The sequence below is a fragment of the Monocercomonoides exilis genome (assembly GCF_001643675.1).
Source record: "Monocercomonoides exilis strain PA203 chromosome Unknown scaffold43-869231, whole genome shotgun sequence".
Lineage (NCBI taxonomy): Eukaryota > Preaxostyla > Oxymonadida > Polymastigidae > Monocercomonoides > Monocercomonoides exilis.
The window spans coordinates 770657-791882 of NW_027150588.1; the positions used below are offsets into that span (position 1 = coordinate 770657).

The 21226-nt window shown below is 37.1% G+C and overlaps 11 protein-coding genes across 11 annotated transcripts; 6 read left to right on the forward strand and 5 right to left on the reverse strand.

Moving 5' to 3' along the window:
- Positions 1–22: 22 nt before the first annotated feature.
- On the reverse strand, positions 23–295 carry MONOS_5905 (uncharacterized protein; the record flags this gene model as incomplete). The annotated part of the gene is made up of 1 exon (XM_067876094.1): positions 23–295. One exon carries the CDS (start codon positions 293–295, stop codon positions 23–25), a length of 273 nt encoding a protein of 90 aa, XP_067722197.1.
- A 536-nt stretch (positions 296–831) lies between these two features.
- Positions 832–1149, reverse strand: MONOS_5906 (uncharacterized protein; the record flags this gene model as incomplete). The annotated part of the gene is made up of 1 exon (XM_067876095.1): positions 832–1149. One exon carries the CDS (start codon positions 1147–1149, stop codon positions 832–834), a length of 318 nt encoding a protein of 105 aa, XP_067722198.1.
- A 4697-nt stretch (positions 1150–5846) lies between these two features.
- Positions 5847–6405, reverse strand: MONOS_5907 (uncharacterized protein; the record flags this gene model as incomplete). The annotated part of the gene is made up of 3 exons (XM_067876096.1): positions 5847–5852; positions 5910–6139; positions 6240–6405. 3 exons carry the CDS (start codon positions 6403–6405, stop codon positions 5847–5849), a joined length of 402 nt encoding a protein of 133 aa, XP_067722199.1.
- Positions 6406–8257: 1852 nt separating this feature from the next.
- MONOS_5908 (uncharacterized protein) lies at positions 8258–9006 on the forward strand (the record flags this gene model as incomplete). Its single annotated transcript, XM_067876097.1, has 2 exons — positions 8258–8262; positions 8403–9006. 2 exons carry the CDS (start codon positions 8258–8260, stop codon positions 9004–9006), a joined length of 609 nt encoding a protein of 202 aa, XP_067722200.1.
- Positions 9007–9278: 272 nt separating this feature from the next.
- On the forward strand, positions 9279–10432 carry MONOS_5909 (uncharacterized protein; the record flags this gene model as incomplete). Its single annotated transcript, XM_067876098.1, has 2 exons — positions 9279–9305; positions 9572–10432. 2 exons carry the CDS (start codon positions 9279–9281, stop codon positions 10430–10432), a joined length of 888 nt encoding a protein of 295 aa, XP_067722201.1.
- A 60-nt stretch (positions 10433–10492) lies between these two features.
- On the forward strand, positions 10493–11217 carry MONOS_5910 (uncharacterized protein; the record flags this gene model as incomplete). The annotated part of the gene is made up of 2 exons (XM_067876100.1): positions 10493–10647; positions 10737–11217. 2 exons carry the CDS (start codon positions 10493–10495, stop codon positions 11215–11217), a joined length of 636 nt encoding a protein of 211 aa, XP_067722202.1.
- A 601-nt stretch (positions 11218–11818) lies between these two features.
- MONOS_5911 (uncharacterized protein) lies at positions 11819–12527 on the reverse strand (the record flags this gene model as incomplete). Its single annotated transcript, XM_067876101.1, has 2 exons — positions 11819–12308; positions 12439–12527. The coding sequence occupies 2 exons, from the start codon at positions 12525–12527 to the stop codon at positions 11987–11989; spliced, it is 411 nt and encodes a 136-aa protein (XP_067722203.1). The 3' UTR covers positions 11819–11986.
- Positions 12528–14489: 1962 nt separating this feature from the next.
- Positions 14490–15905, forward strand: MONOS_5912 (uncharacterized protein; the record flags this gene model as incomplete). Its single annotated transcript, XM_067876102.1, has 1 exon — positions 14490–15905. One exon carries the CDS (start codon positions 14490–14492, stop codon positions 15903–15905), a length of 1416 nt encoding a protein of 471 aa, XP_067722204.1.
- A 42-nt stretch (positions 15906–15947) lies between these two features.
- MONOS_5913 (uncharacterized protein) lies at positions 15948–16526 on the forward strand (the record flags this gene model as incomplete). Its single annotated transcript, XM_067876103.1, has 1 exon — positions 15948–16526. The coding sequence occupies one exon, from the start codon at positions 15948–15950 to the stop codon at positions 16524–16526; it is 579 nt and encodes a 192-aa protein (XP_067722205.1).
- A 3234-nt stretch (positions 16527–19760) lies between these two features.
- MONOS_5914 (uncharacterized protein) lies at positions 19761–20558 on the forward strand (the record flags this gene model as incomplete). Its single annotated transcript, XM_067876104.1, has 1 exon — positions 19761–20558. The coding sequence occupies one exon, from the start codon at positions 19761–19763 to the stop codon at positions 20556–20558; it is 798 nt and encodes a 265-aa protein (XP_067722206.1).
- Positions 20559–20582: 24 nt separating this feature from the next.
- On the reverse strand, positions 20583–20906 carry MONOS_5915 (uncharacterized protein; the record flags this gene model as incomplete). The annotated part of the gene is made up of 1 exon (XM_067876105.1): positions 20583–20906. One exon carries the CDS (start codon positions 20904–20906, stop codon positions 20583–20585), a length of 324 nt encoding a protein of 107 aa, XP_067722207.1.
- Positions 20907–21226: the final 320 nt, after the last annotated feature.

Sequence of the window (21226 nt, forward strand, 5' to 3'; positions counted from 1 at the left end):
CTGTTGTACCTGCTCCGTTCACTCACTCTTTCCTCTCTTCATTTCGAATCAAATAGTTCATGTTCTTCCCTTTCCCTCTCGGCAAGAACTTTCTTTTTTGCTTCTTTGCCTTGCTTTCCTCTTCCTGAACGAGATTTGCATAAAGTCTAATATCGGTTGGATTGATTGTTGGAATGATCCTTCCAAGTATCTGCTTCAGTGTGTTCTCCTTCAACTTCGTAAGTGAATCTCTTTTCTCCCTGTCCTTCATCTCAGTTGTTATAAATGTTGCTTCGATTGAGCTGTTTTCTTTCATTTTTGTTGAGTTGAATGTATTTGAGGTGTCATATTCAAATACAAATCTGCTCTTTTTCGGTGTCTGCCGGCTGGCTTGTGTGCTTGTCTAAAATATCTTTGCACTGAGTTACTTGTCCAACTCCACATCTTCCTTTTCCTCCTCCTCATCATCATCATCCACTTCCTAGCCATATTCATTCCCATCAATGTCACTTTTGCTTCTTCCACTCATTTCACTCGTGTCAGACACAGAAGAGTCAGATGCGATGCTGCCTTCTGTCACACCAAGCAGCTCCAGCTCTCTCGAAAGCAGCTCACTCAGTACATCATACGTACTCATCATCGGACTTGTCTTTGATAGGAATGCTTTTCCTTTCGCTTTTCCTTTCCCTTTCACGCTCGCTTATCCTCTCCGCTTTTCACCTTTTTGCCTTCAAAACTCAAATTCATCTGGAGGAAGCTCGTCAAACACAGAAATAATTCTTTCTTTTTTTTCTCCTTTCTTTTTTAACCCTTCTCATCTTTTTTCACTTTCTCTTTGTTTCCAAGTTTCCTCTAACTCTCCAATGCAGCAGCTGGCTCCAAACGCCTATCATTCTGCGCTGTCTCATCAGTATTAGCACCTCCTTCGCTCTCCTTCCCCTGCTGACTCAACCACATCTCAGTCATCATCCGCTTTCTCTTCATCTTCGGAGGCCTTCCTCTTGGAATAGCCAGCGGCACATGTTCCATCCCCACACGCAACAGCTTCTTCTTCTTGCTGTTATTATTGTTATTGCTGTAGTTGCTGCTTCCTCCCATCTTGTTTGTCAGCCTTAGCACTTCTGATTTGAACTCTGGTGGAGCAATTCTTGAACCTGTGTGTGCTTTCATACAAATTGGCCGTTTGAATGCAGCAAGCGCTTTTCGCCTGTTGCTTCTTTTGAGTGTTCTTCCAAGTGCTGTTGTTGAAACACTCAGCAGTGAAACAAATGAAGAAGAAAAGGATGAAGGATTCTTTGTCAAAGTACTTGAATTCTGGCATGACGAAGCTGGAAAACCAGCATTTAACGAAGCAGAAGAAGAAGAAAATAAAAGACTTGGAAATAAAATTAAAAAATTAAAATAAATAAAATGCCTTGAAGGGCAAACATATAATAATTTGCTTTCTCTCCATAAGAAACGGGAAACAGCAAAATTCTACTCAGGATTCAGTTGGATAACAGTGAAAGAATTTCGAATAGGAAAAGAGAAAAAGCATTCGAAATATTAAAAAGAATCTTTCATAAGTTGCAAAAAATAAGCAAAAATAGAGTATCAAACACAAAATTTCAAACCTTTTTCTTCATTGAAATCCCATTTCAATTTTCAATTATCTTATTGATCTGCAATTTGCAGAAATGCTTATTAATTGCATTACGACAATATTTATATGTTGTCGAAGTGTTTCATGAGGTTTATAACGATTTCTGCAAATTTCCACGTTATGAAAAAGTTTTCATGATCATTGAGATCTTTTATTAAAAGCAATAAGTTTTTTGTTGATCTGTTTGTTTAAATTCATTTCTCTCAAATAAATATTTATTGCTTTTAACGATAATTTTAGTAATATGGAAAAAACTGAAATTGATTTCAAGGAGAAAATGCTTGTTTATTCGAATTTGAGTTTTTTTCGAAAAGGAAAAAATATCAGTGAAATGAAAAAAAATTGCGTAAAAAAAAAAACAATCGTTCATAAACCAAAATGACATAAAAAAACAAAAAGAACTTCCTGATATCGATCATAAGTAAAATTGAAAACGGAAAGAAATTTTCTTATCAGATTCTGAAACTTTCAAAAAAACATAATTCAATCTCATTATCATAAAACAATCACCAAATATCAACTTAATATCAACAATTTTGAACAATAAAAAATATAAAAAGAAATTGTACTATTTCAATAAATTCATGGTATCAAAGACATTTCCAAATAAAAATGAATATTTTTATTAATAGTTCAAGTACTAACTTGTCAATTTCCCCTCTGTTTTCCATCCACTCTCCCCTTTCTGAAATTTCTCAAACTTTGACTCAAATAGATCAAATCCAACAAAAAAAAAAGACAGACACAATGATGAAACAACATTTCACACTCTCAGCTATTCTCCTTTCCTCAAATCTAGTCCAAAGATCAATGAATTCCTTCTCAATTCTATCTATTAATGAATCCCGATAAATACAATTATTATAGTGACAATAACCAATTACATAATAGGGATTGTATTTGGACAAAAATCTCAAGAAAACAATCGGATTCTAACTATTGTGCACCTGGGAGGCTGTTCGTCGTATCCAGGTCCGGATAAAGCATCCAGGAGGCTGCAGCATCTAATACGAACAGTCATGTCCAGCACCCTTCCGATAGAGTGCCAGCTAAGCATGCACAACAACTAGTTTCTTAAAAAAAAACACCATTAATACAATATTAAGATTCATTTAAAGATGTAGAGTCAAGAAAAAGATCAAATCTTCTTGAAAGAAGATCTTGAGAAGATTGAGAAAGAAGAGAAGAGTTTGATTATGTGAAATCAGAGTTGAAGGTCTTTCTTGAACGTTGAATTTTTTCTTTCATTGTCGAAGATTCGAGGGCAACCAGAGAGCGTTGAGGAAGATATCCAACAGCTGAAGCAGAGACAAATGAGCCTTTGCGCTCAAAATACAAGTAATCTTTCATGTGGGGAACTGACAATGATGGCCATGAGATTTGTTGAGATGGTACGTACTCTTCAAAGAACCTCTCATGCACACACTCCTTGATAGATGATGACGATGGGGAGTTGTTTGATGATGACGTTGAGAAAATGTTTGATTGAGAAGTTGAAGAAGCAGATGTCGAAGTGTTCATATTGTTTTCGAAGAAGCTGATCAAATCATGAAGTGTTGTGATGTGTTCTGTCGAAAGATTGTTGTCGATTGCATTCACTAACGCACCAAATTCACTATCACAAATGTTTTTTCCATGGTGCTCAGCGAAGAAGTTGAGTTGAGTATTTTTCTTTTTGAGAAGTTTGGATTGTTTAGAGAGGATGAAGTGAAGAAGGAAGCGATTTCTGTTGAGTGGACCAGAATCGCAGAAGAACTTAAAAGTGTGAGTGTCTGAGAAGAAGTGTCTTTTGATCACAGATTCCAGACACTCAATAACAAATATGTGATCATTTGAGAGGCAGTTGGAGAAGAAGTTGAATGTTCGTTTTATTTGTTGATTATTAATTTTTTGAAGAAAGATGATCGTAAATTGAGTAACCTGTTGAAAGTTGAAGAATTCCTGTTGAAGTTGGTTCTTTCTGATGGGGAGTTTCCATTTTTCTTTGAAGTCGAAGACAAAGACTGCTTTTCCCTCTTTCAGATTATCAACAGTTGATTGATAATGTTTTCGTTGCATTTCTGCAACAAGTCTGTGTTGTCGAAGAAGTTTCAGAGTGTGAAACTCTGCAGGAGAAAGTCCATTTTTGTTTTGTGAAGATTTGAGTTTATTCTCCAAATAACTCAACTTCTCACACATGTTACAGAGATTTGTGCGCCTTTTTTACTTTGGAGAAGTTGGTTGTGAGTTTGTTGAAGTGCGATAATGAAACTTTGATGTTTGTTTCATCTGTAAACTCTTTCCATAATTTCGTCTTAAGCTTGAAGATTAATCTCTATTCGTTGGGATAAAAGATACCCGTTTTTTTTCTTTTTTCTTTCAAAGCTTCCAATTCATTATTTATTGAAATTAAAAAAGATAGGAAACGAATTGAATTTGAACGATGAGGAGGTGTGATGAATGCAGATGATGATAATGATATGCTATTTGAAGTGTTTGAATTTGATGTTTCTGAAGAAGACGAAGAAGAGGAACCACCGAATTGAATTGTTGAAAACGTTGGATTTGTTTTTCCTTTTGTGTTGAAAGAAAGGGAAGGAGTGTAACCTTGAATGTGAAGATTATTCCATGAAGAACTCCATTTATCACTATCGAATTCAGTCACTTCAGCATCATTGCAAATGCACCATTTGATTACGTTTCTATTTATCTTTTTGACAACTGCAATGTAGTGTCCGTTTTGATTATCCAAATGTTTAAACAAAACTTGGCCAACAAGATGGAAAATGATCGTTTGCTGATTATCCTTTTGAAAATGTTGAGCATTTTCTTCTGAAAATCCTTTGCAGAACGTGCGCTGGATAGCACGATCAGTTTCAATCAGAAGCGTTCTCGATGGTACAGAACTAGCAGAATCAGTGCATTCATGACAGAGGGCAAGCACTTCTGGAAATGAAACTATTTCCTCTTATCTCTCAGCACAGCATTTATCCTTACACACATCGCAAAAGACACTATTCTTTCCTTCCAAAACTTCTGTGGTAAAGAGAGATGATAGACCTTTGTGAGGAGAAGATGAATTAATTATTACGTTGCAACAAATTTCAATGATGTGTGATGTGATATTTTGGCATTTTTGACATTTGAGATGAGTAATGATAACTGGATTGAAGGAATCCTTGTTTATCAACTCATCTTTTTGAAGAAGTCGGTGAAGATTGTCAAATGCCTCAGCTACGTTTTGCTGCTGTCTGCTACCATATCCACAAAAGTCTTCCCATTTGTTGATCAGTGATGGGACCCATGAACGCACTGCCATTCCATCTTTCGCCAATTGTTGACAAACACTCAAAACACGAGAAGACATTGTTTTTATTGCTGTTTGCTTTTTAAATAAGAATGTTTTTGAATAGTTATTGAAGAGAAACATTGAAGAAGAGAAGCCAAATAGCATGTGTTGCCTAAGTTTGGCAATCCTTTTGCTATTTGTGATGATGTTTTCGAAGAATTTCATGAATTTGAAGAAGTTTAAGAATGAGAATGATTTTAAATTGAATTTTCTTTAGCATTCTTTTTTGAAATATTTTTTGAAGAATTATTTTGTTGACATATTTCATTGTTTGGAGATTGAACGCTTTGTTGTTGATAAGTTATAGTATCATTCTCTTTAGAAAATGATGAAAGAAGATTTTGAAATGCTTGAGGTGGAATAAGATTGGGTGAAATGGTATATTCAACTAATTGATCACTCACAAACACATTTCCATTTTGAAATGATGAAGAATTTAATTTTTCTTTCAATTTTTTTGTGATTGAAATTTGCTGAAGATGATTTTTGTTTTGTTCTGATAAGTTTGTGAATTGGAATTGGAGATGGAGGAGAATAACGTTTGTGACTTGAATTTTGATTTTGATTTTTTGTTGGACCACTTTCTCTCCTAATTGGAGTACTGATTGGGGCATCAACAGCTTGAGAAGAAGAAGAATTTGAAGAAGGAGAATTTTTTTATGAAATGGTTTTTGAATTTTTATTTTGTTGAGATGATGTTGAATAAGAAGAAGAAGATTGTTTTTTTATCTGAAGCAGAATTTTCTTTTATTATTTCTTCATCCCACTCTGCTTCGTTAATGAATCTCGCATAATCTGGCTCAGCTCTCTGGTTTTTCTTTGCTGACTGAAGCGAAGTGAAGGTTTCAGTTAAATGGGTTAACATCCAGCTGTTGCCCTTTTCCCAATCCTGTTCATTTAAGCCTAAAATAAACAAAGAAAATTATTCAAAAAAAAAAAAAAAATAAAATAAATTCAAACCACTTTTGCAAGATGGAAGATGAGGTTTCTGAGGCGGAATGATAAATCCTTGGTTTTTTTTAGCGTTTGTTTCGCATAAATTAATTTTCCTTCTGTTACATCATATCCGTAGTCCAGGAAATCAGATAATGATGTGTTGCGGGATAGCGCTTGTAGCATTGTTGTCTGAGTGTGCAACGGAGCGTTGTTGTACACCACAGACAGGTCTTCCAGCAGCTTTATGTGATATTCTGTTTCAAAAAAAATAAATAATTAACAAATCATAAAGAAAAAAATAATCGAGAGAAGAAATAAAATTTTTACTCAATATAAAATAATAAAAAACCAAACCATTCAAAGACTTCAACAAATCGTTAATAACTGAAGATGATTGCCTGTAGTTGTAAAATAGATAGGCAAGCAACGAATCCACATCATCTCCACCAATTCGTTTAATTTCGTTCCAAATAACTTTGCATCGCGAATTAAGAGTTGATTGAGGTTTTGAAAAAGACATTTTTATTTTGAAAGTGTTTTAATAATGGTTTGATGATATTAGAAATTAATATGTTATTGTTTGAATTCACAACGCTTTTTTATTTATTTATTTTTTTTATTTTATTTTATTTTATTTTATTTTATTTTATTTTATTTTATTTTATTTTTATTTTTTTTTTTTTTTTTTTTTTTTTTTTTTTTTGGTTTTGTGTTTATTCAAAGAAAAATTGACAAATAAAATATTCAAAGAGCTTCCAAAAATGAATATTTATTATTCAAAATTATCCTTCTAAAATTTGCTGACAAGTCAAAACTGACATGAATCTTATTTCATTTTCCACATCATCTGAAAATAATATTAACATTAAACAATAAAATAAAAAATTTATTTAAAAATTGTTAAAAATATCATTTATAAAACAAAAAATCTACATTTTTGTTTCAATCATAATTTTATGAACATTATAGTTATTTTTGTGTTTATTTAAAAAAATGACTTAAGTCAAAATAGGATTTTTTTAATAATTATTTTTTTTGGAAAATGATAAGTTTTTGCAAAAATATTTTTTTTCAATAGTGACAAATAAAAAACAATGAAAATTTATTGCATCGATTGAAATTTAAAAATAAAGATTGATTTTTTAAATAAATGTTTCTGATAATATTCATTCTGAAAATTGTTCGATTTGATCTTATTGATCAAAGAAAGATTTTAATTACACGGGAATTTGCAGAAATCGTTTTTGCGTATATTTATCTCTTCTTTATATCATTTACACCATTTGGAACAAAAAGATTATCGATTCTGCAAATTCCCGATCAACATAAAAATGAAAATTCGAAATGGGTTTATGGTCAAATTAAAAAATTTGATTTTTCGGGAAAGAAACTTTGTTTTTTGAAAGCAAAATTCAAATATGATTCATGTCTTCTTTTATGCTTCTTCTTCCTCGATTTTTTCAAGCAAACTGTTCTTCATTTCCACCACAAAATAGGAAAAAAAGCATTTATAATTTTTAACCTCTTAATTATCATAATTGTTATTACACCTACAATTATGACATCCTTCGTTTCCTTATCTTTCTTTCTTCTTCGCAAATTTCTTCTGCTCCGCAACATTCATCTTTCGACAAGCAAACACAAATTATCTTCTTTTCCATCATCTTCGCCAGCGCTTTTATCTTCCCCGAATCCACTCATTCGTTGAATGATCGAGACGATGCTGCTTTCTCCTTCCTCTTCCTTCTCCTTCCCCTTCTCCACCACCTATCTTTCAACCAATCCCTTCTCCTCGTCATTCCCATCCATTACCACCACCTCTCATCTCCTTCAGCTTCTGGCAGATCTGATGCTTTCTTCTCAATCTGGCCAGCTCTTCTTCAGCATAGCCATGTTTGTGAAAGAAGTGTAGAGGGAAATGCGGATGAGAAGAGTGGTGAAGAGGATACTAAGGAGAAGATGGAAAGAGGGGAGAAGGGAGGGAAGAGAGGGAAGAGGAAGTTGGATGAAGAAAGAAGAGGAAATAATATGGAAGGAGGGCTGTATGGTGTTTGAATAGAAGAAGAAAATGAAGCTGAAGAGGATAATATGAGAATGGATGAAGGAAAAAGAGAAGAAGAATAAAAAGAATGAAAGATGAGAAGAGAAGAGAAAGCCAAGAAAGAAGAAAAAGAAGAATCCAAAAGAAGTGAAGAAGAAAGGATTTGAAAAAGAGAGCAGTAGATGGAGAATGAAGGAACGAAGAGCGATGAGCTGCCCGCAGAAAAGGCAGTCATCGAGTATTGTATGCAAGTACTCACCAACATCGCGAGAATTGGAATAACAACAAATTCTATATTGATCCTGTGCTCCTTGGGCTGGTTGTGGAATTGATGAGGTTTGCCTTATCTATTTTTCTTTCTATTTATTTGATCAATTTAATTATATTCTTTTTGAACTTTCATTTACATATTCTTCAAATATTAATTGTAATATGAATGACATTTCAAATGAAATGATCATCCCCTTCATTCAAAGTGATTATGTGTCTGTTCTGCGAGTGATGGCGTTCCGCGTCTTTGTGAACTTCTCGTGCGGCAGCGACGAAGACATCCAGCGTCTTCTGCTGCAGCCCTCTTTCTTCGACGTCTTCGCCTCCCACCTGTCCTCCTCCTCGTCCTGTCTGCGCCACGAGGCAGCGCTCCTCGCCTGCAACATCAGCGCCGGCACCTCCTCCCAGGCATGCACCCTCCTCCGGCCGAGGTGTGTCTTCGCCCTCTGCCACATTACCCATACAGACACACACAGCGCCCAGTGCCACGCACTGAGGGCACTGAGTGCACTTAGGAACGTGGGGCTGCTGGGGAAGGAGGCGGCGGGGGTGATTGTGGAGGCAGCGAGCATAGAGGCGGTGGTGCAGATTCTGAAGAGAGGGAGATATCGGAGTGTGTTGTGTTATGCGATGGGCATGCTGTTTGTGCAAATGGAGGAGAAGAAGAAGGTGAAAGAGAAAGAGAAGGAGAAAGAGGAGAAGAAGAAGAAGTCAGAGGAAGAGAAGGAAGAGGGATTGCTGATCGGGGGAGAGTATGTGAAGAAAAGAGGAAGAGGAGGAGGAGGAAGAAGAAGAAGCATAAGAAGATAATGTTAACGAAGAAGGATCCACAATATTTGTCTTTGGAGGGCATAAAGGTGATAAAAATTGGCTTCGCCACTGTTTGAGAGAAAGTAATAGAATGATGGGTATTTCTTTCTTTTTTTTTTTTTGTTTGCTTGTTGGTTTGTTGAGAGAAAAAAGAGAAAGAAGAAGAAATGAAAGAGAAAGAGGAAGAGCTGGACGAGTTGAAAGAAGCGATGGATGATGAAAGAGACAGGAAAAAACGGTTTGCATTTCTTTTGATGAACACGTAGATTGCAATGAGAAGCTACAAAGCTAAAGCAATGGTAATGAGGAGTGGAAGCGGCATCACAGAGAATTCAATGAGAAGGAGAAATTGCTGAGCAAAGCAGAAGAACTGATCTGGAGGCGCCGAATGTCCAGCAGCTGGAGTGTTATGCGGGGCGCGTTTCTCGAACAGCAGCAGCAGGAGAACAGGGCAGCCGAGATGTGGAAGTTGAAAAGAGTTAAGTCTCTGTTCTGCCAGTGGAGGAGGAGCATTCAGGAGCGAAAGGATAGAAAAACGCACAACATGCAAATTGTGGCGCTTTAGCAGCGGCTAGCGGACATCCGGCTGGTGCATTGGGTGTTCTTTGCGTGGCATTCCGCACACAAAGAGAGGAGCGAGGAATGCTTGCGGTGGAAGGCAGCAGAGCAGAAGAAAAAGAGGCTGGCACCACGCAACTTCTTTTTCCGATCGCGTGTTTCGTATCTGGAGAAAGAGAAGATTCGCGCTGAAGGGATCAAAGAAGAGCTGTCGCAGATGACGTCTGTAACGGCGGAGGCGAACATTGCAGCGTCACCCAGAAGCCAAAGCACGAATACACAGGAGCCTTTCTCTGGGGTGCCATTTGCAGAGGAGAAGGGGAAGCAGCTGGATGCTGAGCCACTTGGCGGAGGAGGATACGATTCACTCCGGACATTCACTGCGAATAACACAGTGAGAACGAACATGCCTCAAAGCGCTTCTCACCCCACAACACTGCAAACTCCCTCCGCTTCGCCCAGTTTGACTGCAGCTCAGACGCTGTCGCTGTCCAGCCTGCCTGTGCTGTTCCAACAGCAGAGCGGCAACAGCGCTCTTGTCGACCAGATCCACCGCCTGTCCGCAGAAAATGCGTCTCTTATTCTGCAGCTGAAGGAATGCGATGAGCACATAGCAGATCTTGAGAGGGCGCTGGCAGAGGTGCTGGTGAAGCAGGAGTCGCTGCAGGCACAGGCTGCTGAAGCGAAGGCAGATATCAAGCGCTTCGAGCATATCAAAACAGAACTGGAAGAGCAAGTGGAGTCGCTTATGTCGAGCCAGTCGGAGGAGCAAGTGGAATGGCTGATGGCGAAGCAGAAGATGGAGAAAGAAGTGGAGGAGCTTAGAGAAAAAGCAGAGCAGGCAGAAGAATTGAAGCTGAAAGCGTAAGAAAGAGAGGCGCAGTTGAGTGAAGCGAGAGACAAAGATGCCGTTGAGACAGCACAGCGGATGAGGGAGACTACAGAACTGGCAGCGCAGCAGAGGGCGATGCTGCAGGAGAAAGAGTCGCAGAATGCTGAGCTGAAAAGGGAGAAAGAAGAGCTGGAAAAATTGCTGGAAGGCAAAGACACGACAGTGCGGACAACGATCGAAGGGACGAAGGAGTATGAAGAGCAGATGGCTGCTTTCAGAAGTCAGATTGAGAAGCTGAGCGAGGAGAATGCGGAGCTGAAGCGCCGGATTTCGGATGCAGTAGATATGAATGCGGAGAAGGAGCGATGCTGCTGCAGCTGAACTACGAAGTAGAGCTGCTGCGGAAAAGAGAGAGTCTGAAAGTGGAGAAGTTCATTTCTTCTGTTGCCTCGCATGCGCGTGTGGCGTCAGTGAAGCAGGACAGAAAGATGGAAGAGCAAGAAAACAAAGAGGAAGAGAACAAGACAGAAGTAGTTGAAGGGTTAAATTTGAAAACGAATGAGCAGAACATCAATGGAGACGAAATGGAAGCAGAAGCAAGCAACCCACAGCAGCAGTCGTCATCAACCAATTTGGCATCTTCTCTGCTTAATCCACTTTCAACTGTTAATTTAGCAACAACTTCTTCCTCATCAACACTGTCATCTTCATTATCATCTTCATCATTGTCATCATCATCATCTTCTTCTTCTCCTCTACCTCCTCCTTTTTCTTCTTCTTCTTCTTCTTCCTCTTCTTCCTCTTTTTTTTCTTCTTCTTAGATAAACAATAAAAAATTGCAATTTCAATTTCATTCAACTTTCGTTAAATTCAGGGCTAAGCGTCATCTTTTATTTTCTTTTCGGAAGCACAAACCGTATGTTTATTTTATCACAGAATATCAGCTGAAATTATGAAGCAATGCAAGCGATGTTATTTGTCATTTTGTTTAAAATATAACTTTTTGAAGAAGTGTGATATTTATTAAATATCTATTGTTTTAATTTATTTCAGGTTTTTTTTTTCTGAAAAGATTGAATTTACCATTATAATTGTTCTCACAAAAATTTTTTAATATAATTTTTCATGTTTCGCACTTCCAAAGTGCATTATAGTTTAGACAGAAAAGTAATAAAACTTGAAGTAGCTCATATTTCTGGCATATTTCAAAAAAAGCCATATGAAAGAGCTTTGTTCATTCTTCGAGCTTTTATGCTTGAAGACTCTTACGGATCGCAGTTATTCAACGATTTTATCAAATCGTGTTTATGTTCGTTTATTTTTTATTTGCTTTTTAATGTTTATTTTAATTATTAATTATTGTTTTTTAATTTTTTTATACGACAATTTATATTTTAACATTATTATAATAATAACAACATGTTTATTAACTAGCAACTGTTATTCAAAAAATCAATGATGTGGAACATTTATCAAATTCTGCTCTTTTTTTACCTCTCGTTTTCTCCTCACAACAAGCACAGACACAATCTTTTCTTCAGCAGCAGCAGCAGTCTCAAGGGCAGCCATCTCTTCCAGGCAGCACACAGCTCAATCCTCAGGTGGGCGGTGCTTCTCTGCCACAGCCCCAGCTGCAGCCAAATATCCCCTTGCATCGCACCCAAGTCCCGCAGTCAGCGTAACAACAGAATCAGCTGCAGATGTCTGTGCAGCCTCAGGGGCAAGTCTGTGCAGATCAGCAATCTTCTCTTCTTCAACTGCAACAGCAACAGCAACAGCAACAGACAATGCAAATGTTTTCTGCGCAATTACCTTCTCAGACTCAACCTCAAAATCAACCTCAACCTCAAAATCAAAATCAACCTCAATCTCTTCTTCAATCACAGCAACAGTAACAAACTTCTTCTTCAAACTTCACAAACATCAATACAGAAAATGAAGAAAAAAGGTCATCCACAAATTCACATCATTTCGATAATTTTTGTATTTCTTTAAAAGCTAATTCTTCATTTTACATAAATATTAAAAAAGCAAAGAAATACATGAAGAATTCGTCTTTTTCTTCTTGAAATAACAAAACAATCAAATAAGCAATATTCATTATCATCATCATCTTCTTCTTCTTCTTCATTATCTTTGAAATTAAATTCAAGATCCTGCGTTATCATGCTTCTTTCTTCTCAAAGAGGCTTGAAAAGCAATGGCAGTGTGTGCCCTCTTTCTGCCATTTGTTAATACATGGCTTCATTTGGTCTAAAATTAAAAGACATTTCTTCAATGAACAGAATGCAAAAAACATTCATGCATCTGTTTCATCTTCTTCGAATCTCTTCGTTTAATTTTGATGAGTGGGATGGAGGATAAATAAATAAATTTAACGACACTTATCTTGGATCTAAGAATCAGCCAAAAGAATTGTCTGTTGTTTTTGAAAGACTTCTCAAAGATCTTTTTAAAAATTGCAAAGAAATAAATGATATGGGTCACTCTTTTTGAAAAGTCGCAAATGTTTAATATTTGGGTTTTAAAAAATTGTTCATTATTTGATCATTTTATGCTTTAAATGCAGAAAACTTTGTAACATATTCAATTAGAATTCACAAACCTATTTGATGAGAGAATAAGTGCATGTTGGAGAAATCTGATTGATTGATCACAAAAAATAATCAAATAAGGATCATTTTTATTGAACCAAAAAATTATTCATTTGCAACTTTTCAAAAAGAATGACCCATATGGGAGAAAATTTTTGAAAAATCACCACAGATCAAAAATGAGATACCATAATAATATTATTTTTCAATTTTTCTTCCATTAAAATGCTATATATTCGTATTTTTTGATGAGTAAAATTTTATTCGAATATATCATGATAATGTTTGAAGACTTGAAAAAAATTAAATTTTTATTGCATATTTTGATCAAAAAAATTATGATTTTATTGAAATTTACGAATACTAGAAGATGTGAATTTCAGAAGAAAACCTCTTCACAGAATTTACAAAAGACAGTGTGCTTTACCAAAGTACCTCAATTAAAGTGTGTTTCAATTGATTCAAATTACTCATTTTTTGCATTTTGTGTGTTTAATATGAATTGTTTTATACGTTGAAAAAATATTTGTCTTTTCTTATGATAATAACTACAAACAAATCAATGCTTATGCAGAATTCTTGTTTTTTCCACAATAAATTCACATCTCCAATTCATTTTCAAAGTATGTTTATCTTCCTGCAAACACATTTTTAATCCTCCAAAAGAATGTTTGTTCTTCTAATCTTAAATTTTCATATAATGATTCATATTTTAACGTTTGAATAGAATCCATCAATTCAGATCTTACTGTTTCATCACCTGACTATTTTTTTTGTAAAGAAAGAGCCAAAGTGAAGAGATTTCAAGTGGTGCCTTCAGGAACATGTCTGTGAAATTAGACAATTAAAGTAATTGTAACATGAAACATTCCTGCTTGTTAAGTTCAATGGAAAACACACTCATTTATTTTTCTGTCAATATATTTGAAGGAGAAATCTCAGGTGGATCTTATTCTTCACATGAATTCATCTACAAAAACACAACGATAAGCAACGGGAAAAGAGAAATGAATGCTCTTCAGAAAAATGGTCAGATGAATTTGACAGTTAGCCAATCCTTTTCGTTGTGTGAATGGACTGATTGCACAGCACCACAAGGAGGAGTGCTTTATGCGCATGACAATGGAAGTGACATTCTCACAGTTGATAATTCTTTATTCACAAGATGCAGTGCTTCCTCGTCAAGAGGTGGAGGAATATATGCTTTGAAAATTGCTGAATGCATTGTGCATCATTCAACATTTGATCAATGTGTTACATATGGTTCTTCAGATTGGGGTGGAGGAGGGATTCAGTTTGAGACAATTTATGTTCAGCCAATGGTTGACGATTGTTTGTTTAATAACTGCTCTGCTGCGAATGATGGAGGAGGAATTGGTTTTTATCAAGAAACTGCTCAAAAACAAAAAAAATGTGTGATAAACTCGTTTTTTTAATTTTGTCAAGCATCTAACTCTACAAATTCTATTGGAGGTGCAATTATTCATTGGGATGGAACAATGCAAGTTTTATTCTCAAATTGTTTATTTTATCATTGCTCATCGCTTTCAGGAGGAGCAGTTTTCTTGTTACTGAATGCAAATAACAAAAGAGTTTTGTTTTATTATTGTTATTTCCACAATAACACATGCACAAGGTGTGGCTACGATATGTTGCTTCATGGTTCAACCTCAAATAATATTGATCCAACCTGCTATTCAACCGGCCAAACATCATACAGAGTTTGTATAAATTTTAATTCATATGCCTATCGGAGTGATTGGCTTCGCAATGATTTTGGAAATGTGAGATTTGTCTCATCAACTGATTCACAACCAAAAGGCATTGATTCATATGCATGTGGGCTGGATAAATCTTATCCATGCAGCACGATCAGCCGTTGCCTTTCGCAATTGATTCCAGACTTGGTTCCCAATGTCGAAATATTTTCTGGAACGATAATCGAAACAAATAGTTTTGATTGTGGGACAAACACTTTTACTGTTTATGGTCAAAGCAATATGAACACAGCAATCCATACAGAATTTGAAACATCTGGGCTGTCTCTGTTTTCAGTCTCGACAGGCACATTGACTGCCAGGGACTTTGTTCTTGTGCATGATTCAATACATCCGAACAATCGTGATTCAAGACTGTTTGAGGTCACAGGAGCAGGAGGAATGAGCATCAGCAGACTGAACATTTCAACGGGAAGCGGGCACTCAACAGAAACAGCTTTCACGAGAGAGTTTATAAATGTTCAGGGAGGATTTTTTCAAATGGAACATGTGAACTGGGCAAAGACAATCTCCACAACTTCGTTATTTTCGCTTTCTTCGACAAATGAAGTTTCATTGACTCTTTCAGAGTGCATCTTTGATGAGATTGAAAGAACAACAAGCGGAGCAGCTGTGATGTCCTTTTCCAATTACAAGGTGAACATCGATCTGGCCTCTTGCTCATTTTCGGGATGCGGAAGCACAACATCGGCTGATGGAGGCTCGATGATGCTGTGTGTTGGGAATGAAAATGAAGTGAAAGTGAAAGGCGGATCTTTTGATGGGTGCTATTGCTCGGCATTGTATGGGCTCGGGGGCGGTATTCTTCTTCGGCTGATGAACGACAGCCCCAATTTCCTCATTTCTTCTTCCTTTGGCACAAACACAGCCAAGTGGGGAAGAGACATCTTTGTCATTTCACCCAATCTGGAAGAAACTGCAACTTCAAGAAAAATTGCATGTGTGACAGCCTCTTTGGATTCTTTTGACAAAGTTCGAGGATACGACAATGGAAACACCGACACACCAATCCCGCTCTGCGTCTATCTCCTTCCCACCCCAGCTGAAATATATGTGAGCAGCACAGAAGCATCTGACCATCCTTGTTACGGAATCGTCCAGTTCCCTTGCTTGACTTTGAAGCACTTTCTCACGTAGCAGCAAGACTCAAAATGTGTTGTTGTGAGTGGAACGATCCAGATGAGCGACGAGATTATCTTTGCCAATCAGAAGTACAAAATTCAGGGAAACGACGAACTCAGCGGCTGGGCAGCCTCTGATGCCAGCTCGTCATTAAACCCAGCGGTGATAACAGCAAGCGCCGAAACAGAATTGTTAAAGCTCATCTTCTCTCTTCCTCCTTCTCTCTCTTCACACTCCATTTTCATTTCTTCTCCTTCCTCTTCTTTGAATCTCTCCCACTGTTCTCTTTCCCTGCAGCATCCTTCATCAGCATTGCCATTTCTGTTTTTATCAGTTGAATCAGGAATCCTGATAATCGGCAATTTCTCTGCTTCATCGATTAATTTAAGTGATTATCCATTGATCTCGTTGTCAGGAAGCAGCGCCGAGGCTGAATTGATGAGCGCTCCCTGGTTGAACATGGCGAAATGCTATTTCACAGAAATGGAAAGAGTGACCGGAAGCGGAGGCTGTGTGAGTATCGATAACAGCAACGACGAACATTCAAAAGCAGAAATTGATATAAAGGATGCGTATTTGAGGGGTGTTCTGTGCTGGCTGATGGGAGCAGAGGCCGCACTATTGATGCACAGATGAAGGGGAATGCCCAATTGAATATTATTTCATGCACGTTTACAGGATGCACAGCACCAGCTGAAGAAGACAAGACTGGCTTTGGAGGAGGAATATCGCTGAATCTGGTTGATGATTATTCTTTATTTGTGATCTCATCACCTATTTTTGAGGAAGACAAACCAAATGTTGCAAAATGTGGAAATGATGTTTTTGTTGAATCATCTGACTTGACAAAGAGCATCACAAACATTTCTCTTTTATTTGTGTCAGAGAATCTGGATGATATTTCATTGAATTCCATGAAAGGCTTTGATGGGAATGACACAACGAATGCCATTCCATTGGTGTATTTCTGGAGAGCAATTGGCTAAGAGGCATTTGTTGGCAGCGAAGGGAAAGATATGGGTGTTTGTGGATTCTCAGATTATCCATGCTTGTCCATCGATTATTCGTTAACGAGATTTCCTGAAGGAAATAAAAAGAATATATCCATTTTTGGAAAAGGTGTCCTTCAGAAACATGTTGAACTCAGAGGAATTTCAATAAAATCGAATGACGGTGAAACGTGCTCTTTGAAATGCGCATCATCGCTTGAAGGAGCAGAAGGAGCATCAATGAAGATTAAGGGCATTACCAATTTCGAACAGATCAAGTTTGTGTTTCCTTCTTCATTCACAAGTGTTGAGAATATTTTGATATTTATTCACAAAGTGATGGGTTGTTGACTGTGAAAAACTACATGTTAACTGAAATTTTCAATGAAGAAGATGTTATCGATATTTCAATGATTAAAATTTGAATAGAATGGAATAAATAAGAATTTTTGCTGAATCAAACGTAATATCTTCGTTCAGCATGATGCTCACTTATTTTTCTGCGACCCATCTAACAAATTTTTCAGGGAAGAGAAGTCAAGACGGATGAAATATAGTATTTGTAACCTTTTGAAAAATGCTTCTGTTACGCAATGAGCGCAACACCAAATTCATTCCCGCGTTTTTGAAAAGCAGTGTGTATTCGAGGCAATGGCACAGAGCATAGAAGAAAGCGTCCTCGTCACTTAAGATAAAAGTGATTTCATAATTGGGATGTAGATCTAAAAAAATCAAGATGAAAAAGTGCTGGATCAGATGGGGAAATAATAAAATTTATATGAAAACAGCAGGACAGGTTTAAGAAACAGCGACAGCTTCAATTACATCTTCTGGAGTTTAAATTTTGCTTTCTCTATCTTCAATCTTTGCATCCAAAAAACTTGGCTCATCACATTTATCTATTTGTTCGGACATCTTTATTGGCTTAATATTGTCTTTGACACTGCTGTTATCACTCGAAATATTGACTCTGCAATCTTCATCACAATTTCCATCATCTTTTCCCAGGTACATTGATTGAATATATGCTTCAACTTCTTGCAGGCGCTTAATAGGCCTACACAGATGTTCGTCGAAGAGATGGTCAGCGTATTTTGTGATTGAATCCTTGAACTTGGCAGAGAAAGGAGAGTTGCTGTAAGTGAATGATGTGATGGCTTCACTACCGAGGGATTCAATAACAAGCAGACGAAGAACATCAGAAAGCCAATGGAGTGTTGGAAATGGAGTGGAAGAAATAAGAACAGATGCAGATGATTTGCAATTGCATTTCCAGCAGCATTCAAGATATAAACTTTATTTGATGTATTGTTTTCAAGTGATTCTGGATTTTCTGATGAAGTGGCAGCTATATTCGAAGTTGAAGCATTGAATGAATGAGAAGAAGAAGAAGAAGTAGAAGAGATACTTGGGGATGAAAGCTGAGTTTGCTCGTCGTCTAGTGCATGATCGCGTTAGCATTCAGCCATCCAATCAGCGCATAAAAAAGCAACTTCTGAGGAACAGGCCCATAAAGATTGAAGAGTCCCTTTAAAAAATCTATCGATTTGAGCTTCCTGAAATTCTTCGTCTGTCATGCTATTTGACTCAGGATGTTGAGATAAGGAGGAGCTCATTGAAGAAGAAGAAGAAGAAAAAGAATAAGAAGAAGAAGAAGAAGAAAGAGAAGAAGAAAGAGAAAAAGAAGAAGAAGAAGAAGAAAAAGGGAAAGATTAATATTATTGAATAGTTGTTGTTCTCCTTTATCATCTTTTATTTGTATTTCAAGTTTTCTAATTCCTCACTCCACGAGTAGTCTTCCAACAGTACTTTTCCAAAATGCAGGATAGCTGAAGTTTCTCGTTCATTTCCTTAGCCTATTCCACCTTCTTCTTTCTCATCATCATCTTCTTCTTCTTCTCCTCATACCTCAGAGCATTCGTCTTCTTGCTCCTCGTATCCATATACTCTGTCCAGAACAGAAGGAAGATAAGAAGACTCGCTCTTAACAGACCGCTCATCATCTTGTCTTGTAGGATACACCCCACAAAAAGGAAACACGCTATGAAACACATAGCTGCAATGGAAGATATCTGAAGCAAAGTGAAGCTTTTCCACTTTTTTTCAACTGCTTTGTGGCATGACGATAGCCAAGTTGACAGAACGCTTTGAATCAAGAGAGTTGGAAATTCTAATAATGAGGTAATAAGCAGAACAAATAAGTTTTTAATTGATCGAAGTTATCGAGAGAAATGAAGCGATTGAGGTCAAGAAAGTTTATATTCATATTCTGTTAATGGGAGAAGATAAGCCTACGTATGCTGCAATGAAACCGCTTAATGATTATGTTGAATCATATCGAGAATATTTTCAAAAAGCTTTAAAGCTTCCAAAATGTTTTCAGCGAATTCTGACGAAAAAGACTTCTTTCTAGCTTTGTTGACCTTCGGGGCTGAGAGGATGAAGTTATCCTTTGGGCTATCATTATTGTATTCTGCAAATTCTGTATCCATTTAGCACATAAACAGCTGTCCCATTCATCTGTTGATTTCTTATCGTCTTCAGCATTAAGCAGCATTCGATTTATCACTCTTTCCTATAAATCACTGAGCAAAGAAAAAGGAATTCTTCATGTTTACAACTTCTCAGTACAATTCCTCTCGTTATTGAAACATTCTTATGTGCTGAATGGAGATTAGATATCATCGGCGAAAGCAAAAAGGATAATATTACAGCAATGGAAAATGTATTTGTGAAGTTTTGATTGATTCATGTTTATTTTCTGGAGGGCTTCCAAAAGAACTTGAAAAAGAAAGAATAAATACTTTTGGAAAAAATACGTGAATGGAATGGATCACTTATCCATTCGTTAGATTCAACAAGAGCAATGAAACATGATACAATGTTTATTTCTTCATCAGGTGGATTTTCAATGTCCGCTAACGATGCGACAATCGAGAAAGGAGAATTATTGAACAATAATCCATCAATTGAAGGATATCCATCAGTGAGAAGAAACATTCTCCGCTCTGATTCTGGAATATTGAATGTGATGAGTTTGAAAGGAGGAGATGGATTGAAGGATGGTTCATCATTGTGGATGTTGAATGATGGGTGCAGTTTTGAAGGAATTGTTTCTGAGAGAGATTCATCATTTTTCATTCCTGTTCTGGAGAGTATAGAAGCCAAAGAAGATACAGATAGAATGAAGCTGACATTCAAAGGGATGCTTCTTCTTCCATGCAATCTGTCATTCTCCGTTGAGAAGAGGAAAGGAGAAGAGAAAGAGATTGAAAAACATGATTTTGATGCAAGTGGGTTTTTATCAGAAAGAGAAGTTGAGGGAAGTGTGGCAAAAGATCTCCTCAGCAGTTGTGGAAATGAAATCGAAGTGAGTGCTTCAATTTTGTTTGGGAATTCAAATTCTCCATCTTCAACAAATTCATTCATCCTGAAGAATGCAAGTGAAACAAATGCAAATGGAAATGAAAGAATTGTCGAGGGAGAGATTGAAATCCTGTGGAGTTTGTTCACCTTTATTGGGTGTATTGTTGTTATTGCGATTCAATTATTGATGATTGTGATGGTTGTGCTTTTGAGAAAGAAACTGAAGGAAGCGGAAAAGAAAGCAAAGGCAGCAGATTTAGAAGCAAAACTAATAATGGAAAAGATTGAGAGAAGATGTGAAAACAAAGGATAAAGCTTTCAGATGATTGAAATTCTATCAACATTGTTTAAAAAAGATAACCATGCTAAATGCGGCTTGGGCTAAAAGAAATGTTCGAGAATGAGTTGCCTGAGCTGCCTGAGCTGCCTGAGCTGTGTGAGCTGCCTGAGCTGCCTGAGCTGTTAGAGATGACTGAGCTGCCTGAGCTGCCTGAGCTGCCTGAGCTGCCTGAGCTGCCTGAGCTGCCTGAGCTGTGTGAGCTGCCTGAGCTGTGTGAGCTGTGTGAGCTGCCTGAGCTGCCTGAGCTGTGTGAGCTGCCTGAGCTGTGTGAGCTGTGTGAGCTGCCTGAGCTGCCTGAGCTGTGTGAGCTGAATTCATCATTTTTTGGAGAAATGAGAAATTGTGAATCGAGTGATTTGGATTTGCTTTCACGGTTATGAGTGCTATCTGCTTTTTTGCTATCTTCGAACTCATTATCTATTGCTGCATCGTCACATTCTGTTGTTTCATTGTAAATATCATTCTCAATTGATGCTTCGAATCTCCTTTCAATGAGATCCAGCGATTGAATTCCAGTTTCTTTTCTCAATCCACAATAAAACATACGGCTTGCTGATTGTTTGGAGAATATCTTGTTCTCAGTGGAAATATCTGCTTTCTTCCATTCCATCGAATTGTGATGATGAAATGGAGCAAAGAGA